General features: G+C 30.3%; 1 protein-coding gene across 1 annotated transcript; it reads right to left on the bottom strand.

Moving 5' to 3' along the window:
* On the bottom strand, positions 1 to 2,358 carry LOC124914607 (transcription factor bHLH62-like). The gene is made up of 6 exons (XM_047455194.1): positions 1,470 to 2,358; positions 1,121 to 1,387; positions 963 to 1,031; positions 824 to 883; positions 548 to 745; positions 1 to 455 (listed from the first exon to the last, which is right to left on the bottom strand). The coding sequence occupies exons 1-6, from the start codon at positions 2,268 to 2,270 to the stop codon at positions 342 to 344; spliced, it is 1,509 nt and encodes a 502-aa protein (XP_047311150.1). The 5' UTR covers positions 2,271 to 2,358; the 3' UTR covers positions 1 to 341.
* Between the last annotated feature and the right edge of the window lie 11,817 nt (positions 2,359 to 14,175).

Genomic DNA, 14,175 nt, shown 5'->3' with positions numbered 1-14,175 from the left:
ACAATCAACAAACATATTTAAAGATGATAGAAAGTTGAAGGTGGGTTTAATGTCTAATAATGAGGAAAAATTAATTATACATGAGAAACAAAAATGGTTTAATTTTTATTACAATTTTAGACCTGGCTAGAGCAAGCTAGCTAGCTAGCAACTACTACTACTAATAATTAATAATGATAGGTGGGATTAGCTTAGCTTAGCTAGTTGTCCTCCATTAGTTAATTATATAATGTCCCATGGATTAGAATAATTGATTGATTGATTCTCTTTTCTATATATTATTTATTATATACACCAGGACCAGACCAGACCATACCACAACATAGGCTTGGTTGGTTGGGTCATAGCAGCTCTAGTTTCAGTTCGGATGATGATGATGATGTTCTGTTGTTTGTCTTTTGTCCAAAACCCATCATCACAAGGCTATGCAAATCATCTTCACTGAATGAAGGCAACTGAACAACAACAACAACCAACAACAACTATTAACTATCATTTCAACACCAACTATACCCAATTTCTGATTCATACATAAAATTAAAATTACCTTTGGAAGAAGATGACCTTGCCCAAATTCATCAATATTATTAGTATTAGTATTGGCTTCTTCTTCTACTTGTGAATTATTATGTAAATATTGGTTCTGTTGCCCAAACAAATTAATTGTTGCTGCTGCCGCCGAGTTATCTAAATGGTGGTGGTGGTGGTATGCAGCTGCTGGATGGGGATGATGAGATGATAAGCCCTGCAAAACCCAAACAAATCAATTTTCGAAACAAATCAAAACTCATCAATACTCAAAACTGATCTTAATTATACTCACATCCTTTGTGAACAGACCCTCTAATGTTGGGTTCACTGAGGCTAACTTCATAGATAGAAACTGCATTCAAGCAATTGGAAACAGATTAATATAATATTTCCACAAACTCATTCATCATCATCTATAACAACATACATACCTCCACCTGCTGCTGCAATTGTTGAACATAGCTTATGATTTCATCCAACATAACTGCTTTCCCAGTTACCTTCATTTTCGTATTTTCCACCTTCGTTAGTTTGTTTACTACATACATGTAGACTTAACTAGAAAAGCTGTAAAAAGCAAAATGCAGACCTTATTGCATCCTGGAACTAAATCTTGGAGAAGCTTCATTCTTTCACTGATTTTCTCTCTACGTACCCTTTCAGCTAAACTATGGCTGTCTGTGGCTTGCCCTCTTCTTGCTCTCACATGAATATAGTCTTTAGGTGCCTCTTCCTGCTTCTCTTTTCCACCATCACTACCACTGCTCATGTTACAAGAATCATTCTCTACTTTAATGCCTCCATTTTCACTCGACTTCGATCGCTTCCCATTTCCTTCACCATTTTTCTCTGCAGCCTGAAATCATTCATATATATAAGTTTTAACCATAAAAACTGTTTCTTTTTCTCTTAACCATTTTCATGCATTAATCAATTACCTTGCCAGCATTTGCAGGCTGACGAAGGGTTGGCTTCCCCTTTGAAACGGACTTTCTTTTCCTGGAATTCAATTCAGAAGCAGAGGGTTCTTCCATTTTTGTATCTGTGGATCTCATTTCTGTTAAATTCTTGGAAACTGGGGGGGATGATCCAGCTACCTTCAAGGAAGGACTGCTCAAAACTCTATGCAACTTTCCTCCGTTACTTATCAAGGGACCAGATCTGTAAGGTAAGTCAACATTACTCGTTCCACCAAATTGGCTGGTTCTACCATTGAAACTGCGACTGCCGAAGCAGGAAAACTTAGCAGCTCTCTCGGCAAACCCAGGATCAGCAGCCGAGAGAGCCGGTAAATTAGGGGTCATAGATGTATTTCCTTTCACCAATTGATTCATAATAGGTAATTGTAACTTAGGAGGAGAATTCAACGGCGTGGTGTACACAGAACTGCACGCATTGATGTTTCCCAAATACGGTGTCTTCGCCGCCATGAATGGGTGCGACGGCGGGGTGGAAACCTCGGAAGAATTGTTATCGATGGTCCTGAGTTTCCCAATGAGTTCCTGTATGGCGAGTCCGTCGGCTGAAATGGCGGAATTGGAAGCTCCGGGAGAGGAAACCATGGAGCTTAGGGCAGAATCAAAATTGGAAAAGGGTTCCGTTGACTTGTCCCATGTTGGAGTGAGGAAACAGTCAGGCGACTGCTCCGAAGACGGAGGAAGAGGGTTCTGCCATGGCGTGGTTGGTTCGAAGTAGAGCGCCGTTGGAAATCCGGCGGTGTAGAAGAAATTTTTGTCCATAACGAAGAAGAAGAAGCGACAACAAATGAAGAAGGAAGTTAGGTAAGTGGTTTTGTTGTTTTTTTATTGTAGGGATTTTGAGAGATGATGTAGGAAGATATCAATGGAGTTATATAGAGAACAACACCTTCCTTGCTTTAAGCTTCCTTTCAACTTTGACATTCAATCAATTTTCCTTTTATTTTCATTTCATTCTATTTATTGCCTTGGAATAAAATTGCATTATTTTTAAAAATGAGAAACTACCAAATTTTCGATGACTAGGAATGACACGACAATAAGGATGACAATTTGAAAGCAACTTAGTAACACTGAATTGCTGCTCAGTTTGATCGGTAATTGACCGGGAATTGAGCGATAATGGTAGTTGTGTTCCCATCCCGATCTCACCATAATTCTACTTAAACGCAGTTAATTATTAAATATATTTTATAAGAATTTTAATTTTTCTTTTTTAATAATTATATAAATTTTGAATATACTACTATTTAAAAAAAAAATAGTTTATATAATTTTTTATTTTATTTTTGAAGAATATGATAAAAACGGTGTCTTACGGAGATTTCTGAAATCGAACGGAAATTGGATGTTAGTAAAAACAAATCTCCAAGATAAAACGAAATGGAGATGGTAAATGCATTCTCTATCCCGAAACACTTCATTGTCATCCTCCGTGGCATGATTTTTTCGTATAATATTTTTTTGGGGGGAAAAACAGCTTAGTGTCATCTATATATATATATAATGATGCTTAATTTTTATAGTGTCCGGATTGTCGGGTCGAGATTTGTGGTTAATTTGGATATATATATGAGAGTAAATGGATACTTGAGTCGACCCGTCCATAAACTTAAAACGGTTAAAAAATAAAATTAAAAATGCTATAGGTATGGTTAGTATTTGCAACCTAACAAAATAAATTCAACCATTTAACCAACTAAGCTAATAACACTTTATATTTTCAATTCAACGCCAAATTTGATGAACGCGAGACATTTTAACAGTATAAGTTCAACTTTTTAACTAACTAATATATATATATATATAATGATGCTTAATTTTTAAAGTGTCCGGATTGTCGGGTCGAGAGCTGTGGTTAATTTGGATATATGTGAGAATAAATGGATACTTGGGTCGGATTGTGGGTTGACTCGCCCATAAAAAATTTAGGGTTTAGGGTTTAACTAACTAATCTATATATATAATGATGCTTAATTTTTAAAGTATTCGGATTGTCGGGTCGAGAGTTGTGGTTAATTTGGATATATGTGAGAGTAATTGAATACTTGGGTCGGATTATGGGTTGACTCGCTCATAAACTTAAAACGATTAAAAATAAAATTAAAACGATTAAAAATAAAATTAAAAATGCTATAGATATGGCTCGAACTTGCAATATAACAAAACAAGTACTACCTTTTAACTAACTAGGCTAATAACACTTTATATTTTAAATTCAACCCAAAATTTGATAAATGCGTGACATTTTAATAATATAAGTTCAACTTTTTAACTAACTAATATATATATATATAATGATGCTTAATTTTTAAAGTGTCTGGATTGCCGGGTCGAAAGCTGTGGTTAATTTGGATATATGTGAGAGTAAATGGATACTTGGGTCGGATTGTGGGTTGACCCGCCCATAAAAATTTTAGGGTTTAGGGTTTAACTAACTAATCTCTCTATATATAATGATGCTTAATTTTTAAAGTGTCCGGATTGCCGGGTCGAGAGCTGTGGTTAATTTGGATATATGTGAGAGTAAATGGATACTTGGGTCGGATTGTGGGTTGACCCGCCCATAAACTTAAAACGGTTAAAAATAAAATTAAAAATGTTATAGGTATGGCTCGAACTTGTAACCTAACAAAACAAGTACTACTTTTAACCAACTAGGCTAATAACACTTTATATTTTAAATTCAACCCAAAATTTGATAAACGCGTGACATTTTAACAATATAAGTTCAACTTTTTAACTAACTAATCTATATATATATAATGATACTTAATTTTTAAAGTGTTCAGATTGTCGGGTCGAGAGATGTGGTTAATTTGGATATATGTGAGATTAAATTGGATACTTGGATCGGATTGTGGGTTGACCCGCCCATAAAAATTTCACCGTAATATTTTTTCATGGTTTTATATTATTACTCGTGCAAATGCACGGGATACATGCTAGTATATATATAATGATGCTTAATTTTTAAAGTATCTGGATTATCAGGTCGAGAGTTGTGGTTAATTTGGATATATATGTGAGAGTAAATGAATATTTGGGTCGGATTGTGGGTTGACCCGCCCATAAACTTAAAATGGTTAAAAATAAAATTAAAAATGTTATAAGTATGGTTCGAACTTGCAACCTAACAAAACAAATACAACTTTTTAACCGACTAGGCTAATAACACTTTATATTTTAAATTTAATACAAAATTTGATAAATGCGGTGGTTCATTAATAGTTTTTAATCAATCATAATTCTCTTTTGACTATGGGCTATAGATTTCACTATTATTAGTGAGCAATAATGGAAGAATTTCGTCATATTTATAGAGATAGGAGACATAATTCATATGGATATAGTAATTCTCGCCTAGGCTACTTTAATGATAGTCTTTACATTTTCCTTTTCACTCGTAGTATGGGGAAGATGTGGACTCTAGAGGTCAAACTAGTTGAGTTGAGAAATCAAACTGTATCAATTGTTTTAGAGATCGTTCTGCAGTGTGAGAGTAAATGAATATTTGAGTCGGATTGTGGGTTGATCCGCCCATAAACTTAAAACGGTTAAAAAAATAAAATTAAAAATGCTATCACATTTTTACCGTAATATTTTTTCACGATTTTTTATATTATTACTCGTGCAAATGCACGGGATACATGCTAGTATCATTAAAAATACAAAAGTTTAATATCACATATAGACAATTTCTAGACTTGATAATGAAACAAGAACTGAATTACAGACAACAACAACAATCAATTAACGTCTATAATGTTTTTACTTTGATTCTACTTGTGACTTTATTAAACGAAATATTTCATATATGACAGAATTTCTATTCATTCCTTTCGATTCCTCTCCAGGATTGAATAAGTGAATTTTCATCTTAAGTTATATCTCTCCAAATATCTTCAACAGTTCTACTTTTTTTACTGTGAGTTTTTGAATTTCTTTTTTTTCAGATATTGTTGATTACTGCTCCAAAGTAACATTTCAGCATACTTACATAAAAAGATCTTCTTTTTGCTTTATTCTTCATTCACTCTTGGATTTCTTCCCATGTTCCTAGAAAGTAGATGATGTTCATTTTTGCAGCATACCTCATCCAGATTTGTATTATAAAAAAAAATTCCCCAAATATATGGTTTATGTTTTCCTCTCAACTCCCAAAAATAGGACACGGTTGATATCAGGAATGTTTATGTATTTTCGAATTATGTTATTTGTTGTCAATATTTTCTTATATACTAGCCAGAGAATAAATTGGTGACAATGAATAATCTTTGAAGACTGTACCACATTATGTCAATCTACTTCATGTCCTCTTGTTCTAACTATTTCCCCTGTCTTTTATGTAATAAACTTCTCGTTGCTTTTTGTTTTCCAGTATATTTCATCATTTTTTTTAATTGAGTTGTTTTGTGCCTCATCAGGAGGTTTAAAATTCTATCACATTCTGAAATACGTCACAGATCTCTTCTAACTCTGCATCTTTGCATTTTTTTTCTTTGAATATAATGATTTAATATTATTATATGATACGGTTTAAAATATTTTACATATCTTAGTTTAGTTAGGGGAATGAAAATAAGGTTAGAAAGATTTCTGAAAAATAAGAAGTCAGAAGAAAAAATATAATAAAATAATATAAAAAAATTCATATTTCTTGATATTTTTAATTAGATAAACAACTGTATTTTTTGATATTTTTAAAAGATGATAAATATTTATTTCTTGACACATATCTCTTTCCCAAATTGATTTAACACAAAATATATATATATATATATATATATATATATATATATATATATATATATATATATATATATATATATATATATATATATATATATATATATATATATATATATATATATTATAAATGTAGTAGGTACAAACTATAGTAAATAATTATCTACATATAAATAGTTTTCAGGAAAAAAAAAGAAAGAAAAAAAGAGAGAGGATGAACTGCCGTAAACGTCAAAGCACAGAAACGACGTCCGTTCCCCATTCTTGAAAATTTAAATGACCATTCCGGTTAGCTCTTTAGGACCCGTTTGTTTGGTTTTTATTACTGATGAAATTAGGTCGGAGGTAATTTTGTTTATTCTTACTAATCAATAATAACAATATTATTCTCTCCTTTGAATAATATAGGTGGTATGCTTAGTTGAGGGCACCAAGTTAGGTACTCGATCGATCTATCTTTTTAATGAAAACTAATAAATAAATAATATATATTATTTTATCTTGTTTTAGTATTTTTACTAAATAAAAATTAATCTATTTAGCCACCCCACGTTGAAGATGTCACAAGGGAGGGAGAGGGAGTAAAATATTAACAATGATTGGAGTATGAAGAAAAAGAAGTTGTTATGAGTGAAAAGTCAAAAGTAAATTCCTTTATTTTAATCTGACGGTTATTAATCAATTAAACTAAACACTAAACAAGCAACCGCGGAGACATAATAAGATTAATTTAATTTCATTACTATAAGATTTATAACAGTTTATTATTAAAGTAACTTTTTTTTTATGTGTTTGCCTGGCCTCTAAGTCAATCATTGCATTAAATTCCCACCTCCCCGGGTAATTCGGCTTCTGGTCGGGTGACATTTTTCTATTTATATAAAAAAAACAATTAATTTTTTTTTAAAAAAAGGGCCCCTGATTTACTGGCCACCGTTTTCGTGTTCTAAGATTTTGTCTAATATCGAGATTATTCTCTTTATTTTTTATTTATAAATTATTTATAAGTCTCAATGTAAATACGAACAGCCATATAACATATTCACACGTAATTAAATATAAATAATTAATTGAATTTGTAATATAAAGGTAATGTGCCCACCCACCACATGCCACACTTTGGTTTACACTAAAGATTGTATTATATATATATATAATATAGGTGCGTTACTATTATTGCTAAATCATTGATCAACCAACTACCATACCATATATAATTTGTCATTAATATTACACATTAACACTAAACCCTTTTATCAATTATTAATAATTAAACAAACTTTATGTTCTATTTAAACAAGACAATACATTTATTTTGTACTGCCTATATATATGTGAAGTGAAAAATTGGCAAACGATTGCTTATTTATTTTCATAAGGGTAATTAATTGTTTAGTTGTGTTGTGTTGATCAAGTGATAATTAAATTAATTATTAAAATGGGTTTTGGCTTTGGACCTTAGACAGTATATCCTTTATTTGCAAGTTCATTACAAGATTATAATATTAAATTAAGGATAGTAAAAAAAAACATAAGGTATAGCTTAATGATGAAGTTTAAGTAACCTAATTGAACATTAAATTACAATGACTTAGCATACAATATTTATAAAAACATATTCTATTGTGAAGTATTCATGATTAGTTAATTAGTTATATATAAAACTTGTATAAATAAAACGGTGAATATTACTAGAATATAATAATTTTGATTAGTACTAGGGTTCCTAGTATTAGGCGGAATAAGTTGATTGTAATCAAATAGAAATTGAAATGATTCTTTTTCTCAAAAGAGGAATAGTAATTGAAATTAATTAATAATTAATTAATCTGAGATTGGGCTTCAAGAAATTAAAATAATGTTAGTATTATTTTTATAAGCAATTGGTCGGTTTTGGGTTCCCCGAAACCAGGGTTAGTAAGAAAACCAGCGGCCCAAACCACTCTTGCATGAAACTGCTTAGAGATAATTAGAGAGAGAGAGAAAGATAATTAAATATTAATTATAAACTATATTATATATGAATTATGAACCCTAAATCAATAATCATCATTGACAGAAAAGACATACATGAATAAGAAGAAGAAAAAAAAAGGGAAAAGTTTGACGGCCTCAGCCATTAATTATATAATAAAGCTTCCCCAAAAGTGTTCAAAAATTAATTAAATAATTTGGATTCGTTTAAAAAGAAAATATGATGCACTTTCACAACTGTGAATAATTATATTTATTCAAATCAATGTCTTTGTTATTATTTACACAGCCACTTTGGACAAGTAATTAATCCAATTATTTCTAATAAAATTTGTAACTGAAATTTTACTTATAATTAACTCATGAATGAATATCAATCACAATTTTCTTAATTTATCAATACAAACCACTATGTTTAGATGAATTGATCTTAAAATCATATTCAAATATTATATTTTATAACAAACAATAACACTTCGACTTGAACAAGAGAAATAGTTCACACCTTCCAGGTTTAACCCAGAATAATGATCATTTTTTTTAAATTTGTTCATAAAATATAAATTATCGTTAAAGTACAACGACAAAAGTCTAAAAATAATTATCCCTAGCTAAGTGGTTTTTTGGCTTTTGGGCAACTGAAGTAAGATTTCCCGTGACTATTTTCCCAAGTTGCACATTTAGTTTGTTTTCCAACATTTCAAATGAGAAGTCTTTTTCCAATAATTTGAAATTAAAGGTTTGACTTTCCTTCTAATGTGGCCAAAACTTCTCATAAATTAATCTTGTTTTTCTCCTTTTTCGTATTTAGTTTTGTATTCAAACAAATCCGGATAATGTTATATTCATCTCGTAGTTACATTAGTTTAATTAGTATTAATCAATATTGGATCTACCAATATTTTGCGTTTCTATCTGGATTATTAGAACACTTTTATTTGCATCCCTTTTGACTTGAGTTCCGTTAAAGAGCGTAAATTTTCTTTTTAGTTTTTTTTTTTAAAAAAAAAAATACAGTTTAGTAAGATTTAAGTAAAGTGTTACAAGATTTAAATTTGGAATTTGATTTGTTTGAGCAAATTCCTCCCGGATAACTTGGTCTTTTTGTGCCATTGAACAAGAAGATGTGCTGGTTCAACAAAAACGTCTTGGGACATGGATTTTCATTGAAATTTGTTAACTTTAGAAACAATGAAATAAATAATAATGGGCAATCAAAATTCCTTCCTCCCAGTAATCAAGGCCCACATAATAATGAAATATGACTTCTTCTTATCCAAGGCAAAGGCCCAATGAAATCAATCCATCCAAACTCCAAAGACTCCAAACTGATTAGTTTATAAATTCTAGGTTATATGATGAATAATCATTTTTCTTTCACATCCAAGCCTAGTTTCTTGAACTCGAAACTCGGTAGAGATTGACAGCATTGGATTCCGATTTTTATTTATTTTTCAAATTTTGAATCTTTTATTATTTTATCCTCAAATAATCAATCCTTACTAAACTTCCCTTCTTCTTACCATTACAAATTTTACCATGGCCTTCAGTCCATTACCGTAGCATCCAACTGGGTCAGCCACAATCCTTCCTAGAATCGGGTCACAGTTTCTGGGTCGACTCAAATACCCAATTCCGATGGTAGAACAGTATGTAATTGGCTAATGTTAGAATATATTTAAAATGTGTTTATAATTTATATTTTAGATGAAATTTGAATATTAGAATAAAGTATAAAGATACTTTGTAATATTGTTGCATGTATAAAAAGATAAAGAGGGAGGTAGTCTCTCAGGCTACATTTTGTAAAATTCTTTACTCTTAAACCCTAATCTCATTTATTTTCAATCGGAGCTTTTTAGATCTGTTTTGGTGTTGATAATAATCAAGAACACATCATGATTTTTCAGTTTAGGGTTTGGATGCCACTCGATCAACGATGAGATAAATGATTATATTCTTAGCTTTTCGGCCCGCGTAACAGAAAGCATTGATTTGCATGATCAAAGCTTGTTGCATTTCCATTTAATTAAAGTCTAAAGACACCCCCAGATGATTGGGGTGCCCACAACTGTTGGGTGTTGTTCAAATGATTTTCTTCAATATATATATAGAAAATGGGAACCACTCATGTATATAGAAAAAAAAAAAACTTAAACAAAATGGGCTGCCAGTGATTGCCATGCCCAATTTGATATATTGGCTCGATGTATCATGGGCCTTGTTAGGGTTAGGGTTGTTTGAATAATCTCCTCATCATCTAATTTTAAATACAAATTTATTATAGTTTTAATTTAGTCTAATATATATATATATATACAATGCATGTTGAAGTAACAGAGATTAATAATATATATTATTTGTGTCATGTGTATGTATGTAATTAAGAAAGAGGACAACGTTGCTATCAGATTGTTTGTTTCCTAGGTTAATGTCTTGATGGGCCATTTGATAATGATAAACATCACATGGGATTATCCCCCACACCACAATAACATGCATGTGACGGGCTCATAATATGTAACAATAGCTAGGCTGGCTGGTTGGCTAATGGCCGATCGAATGACTTTTCAACCGTCTTAATTAGTGATCTAGCGTACTTAAGTGATTGACGCGATGGTTAATTCATATGGCGCCGTTTCGCAACTATCGTACGTACAATTATTAGGGTTAGATCAAACATCATCGAGTCTTATTTATTTCATTAGTTTTATTATAATTAGTAATGGGGTCATTCATATGGATAAGATCGATCATAGTACTAGTATTGATGCATACATATATGCATGTTATAAATGAAAAAAGGTACGCAATTGTCTACCACATATATATTATGAATGGAAAAACTTTTTTAAGTCAATTTCCAACCTTGGATAAAATTAAGGATAATCTATCCACAATTAATTATTAGTCTCACAATTAATATATAGATATATTTGATGTGATAGTTTGTACGTACGTACACATGTAATTTTATTGTTACATCTATATCAATTTCAAAAGTGATTATTATTTCATGCCCTTTAACCAACATTCAATTTATAAAAGATTATTGAAATTCTTATTTTATTTCAATAATAAACTTTAAAAAGAAAAAAGAATCAAAATAAAAGACAACGAACGAGACACGAAAAAAGAAGGTGAGGGTCGTGGATCGGAATTCAGACGACAAAAAGGAAAGGGGTCCGATGAGAGAGGCCTTGGGGGGGGACTGTTTTGGGTGTATGACCTAAAGAACCCTACACGTGGGAGGCCAAGGCGCGTGTGGGCCTACACGTCAAGTAAAGCCATAATCCGAGCTGGCATTTTTGGTGTGACGTGGGTGGGACCCAAATCCACCTCATTTCTCAGAGGCCAGGACAGCGATATGGAGAAATCGAATGGTTCTTTATATTTCTAAAAAAAATCCAACAAATTTTATTTAATAAGTTATTTTAGATCTTTTAAATTAAAAACTCCTACATCAATCGAGCCCCAAGAGAAAGACACCACACAAAAATAGCAATAATTGTAGAATGTGGGCTCTGCTAGGACTGTGTTCCCGCCTAAAGTAACACCATTTACGATGACAAAACAAAAATACTATCAAAATTATGTCATCATTTTCATTTTTTTCATTACAAATATTATGACGTTTAATATATGTAAAATAGATATGTTTGTAATTATAAGATAATTAGTGACAATTATAAGCTGATATAGTTTATAACAGTTCGGAGTAACAATAATTTGTATTCATGGATGTACAAAACGACGTGATATCATTCTCCTTTTATAGATTTTGTGTTTAACTAGCGATTATTAGTTAAATTCGGAAGAAGTTGCATACTAAAATTTATTATATTTAATTTCCCTCTTTTAAAGTTGAAACAGAAGACATGTCTATAAGAAATTGTGCTAATTTCTTGCCATTATAAAAAGAAAATGATAAACTTGATGAAATTAAATATAAGATACAATATAAAACTAATTTGTGTATGACCTAAAGAACCCTTAATCAAAAAGTTTAATTAGGCCACTGAAATTAAAAACTATATATAAATTGCCGTCTTAACTTCATTTTTTAATCATCCACTAAGTTTTGACCGTACGAACAAAGGAATTTCATATTGATTAATATAACAAGTTAATTTGTTTTTTCTTATTAAAAATTATTTAAATAACTGATTTTTTTTATATGATATATCCAATATTCTCAGCTTTTTTTATGGGTATGGCCGTATGAGTGATGGGTGACTATTGTCTAATGTCATCCACTTCATTTTTTTTTTTTAACTTTGCCCAGAAAAATACCAACAAACAATTAATGGACTATATGCTTCTAATTATTTCAAAAAGCATATATAAATATATATTCTATAAAACCAGTAATTTCCTAAAATATCTTTGTTGCATTATAAAATGAGAAAAGATGATAATTGAACCAACCCCATATTTTCCTGACCTCTTTGTGGTCTTTATGAGAAGAAGGGTGCGTGTGTGTGAGAGAGAAAGAGTCTGCCGACAAAGCATCCTCAGTCCTCATTAGTGATCACCCCACTATATTATATTTATTTATATGCCATTAATTTAATTATAATGGTAAACTAAAAAATTCATTCGAATTAAAGGTTCTTTATTATGCTGTTTTCAAATTATATTAAACATACAAATGAATATTTATTATTCAATCTTAAACCACTTTAACAAAACTTATTGTTGTGTTTAAAAGAATTTTAATTTATTATTTATATATATATATGTCATGACTCATGATGGTAATAATGAGGTCAGAATATTTAAAAGGAACCGTCAGTTAGTTGAGCCATCAAACATGTTAGTACTGTTAATGCTAATTATTTTTCACATTTTGGAAAAAAATAATTAAAAAAAAAATAATATTATTATTATTAGCCAAATTCATGAACATGCAAGAGTGACCTTGTACTTACTTCTTAATTATTCTATCATCATACGTGTGAACATGCATTATGTATTATTTAAATACATGCATGCATAATAATTAAATATTACAACATGACCATATTTTATTATTGATACTAATTAGTTGGATACTTGTTCAGCAAAAACTAAATAATAACTTTGTACTGATATAAAAACAGTAAAAATGTTGATTCTGTCTATAATAATAGTAATTTAGTGATGAAATTTATGCACTATTTATAATTAATTTATCCCACATCAACAGCTCTCCTTATATTAAATCTTTTTAATTATGCTCTAATTGTCCCAACTTAGTTTGAAATTATAGAAGGCTAAGTGATTTTTTTTAAATATAGAAAGATGACACACTAAATTCATCACTTTTTTTAATTGAAGGCATTCTAAATTTTATTTTATTAAATCACAATACTGTGAAATTGGAAAAAATCGTGGATCAAGTAAACTAAAATAGTAGGAGTTACCACAAATTTCTAAAATATATAAAACTACAAATTAATATTATAAAGGAGTGATAGAAGAGAAATTGATGTGAGAAAATAGTTTAGTTTAATGCTACTAGCATTTCCTGTATCCATAAAGTCAGCGTCACATATTAAAGAGAAAAAAAAATCAACAAATGAGAAGTGATGTTTTATTTTTGTGTATAAGTATCATTTTATGAGTGAGATACAGATAGTGCCTTGCGTGATAGTATCGAAATAACCAAGAAAATGAGAAGAGATAAAAAATATTTTATTTTTCCAACTAATCAGATTGTACCACGTCATTCTTTTACTTAAATTCCTTCTCCAATCATTTCCTAAACATTATATTTAATCAAAATATTGAAATACAATAAAATAAAAAATAATAAAAAGTGATAATCCTATCAAAATCGAATCATCAAGAAGAAAAAGGTACATATTTTCTACACCAACTAATAAGTAACAAGGCATTGTCGTGTTCAATTCAAAGACTGAAATGCACTGCAATTCCTTTAACTTTAAATAATATATTGTTT

The sequence above is a fragment of the Impatiens glandulifera genome, chromosome 9, assembly GCF_907164915.1.
Source record: "Impatiens glandulifera chromosome 9, dImpGla2.1, whole genome shotgun sequence".
Taxonomy (NCBI): Eukaryota; Viridiplantae; Streptophyta; class Magnoliopsida; order Ericales; family Balsaminaceae; genus Impatiens; species Impatiens glandulifera.
The sequence above is the reverse complement of the archived record's forward strand: the minus strand, read 5'-3'. Positions and strand labels throughout refer to the sequence as shown.

What these genes read in the sequence shown, in the direction of transcription:
- LOC124914607 (XM_047455194.1), bottom strand. Translation starts at nt 2,270, where the DNA reads ATGGACAAAAATTTCTTCTACACCGCCGGATTTCCAACGGCGCTCTAC. An exon ending in AGCCTGCAAATGCTGGCAAG is followed by an intron (nt 1,388 to 1,469) that starts GTAATTGATTAA and finishes GAATGATTTCAG; the next exon opens with GCTGCAGAGAAAAATGGTGA. An exon ending in AAGGTCATCTTCTTCCAAAG is followed by an intron (nt 456 to 547) that starts GTAATTTTAATT and finishes GTTGTTGTTCAG; the next exon opens with TTGCCTTCATTCAGTGAAGA.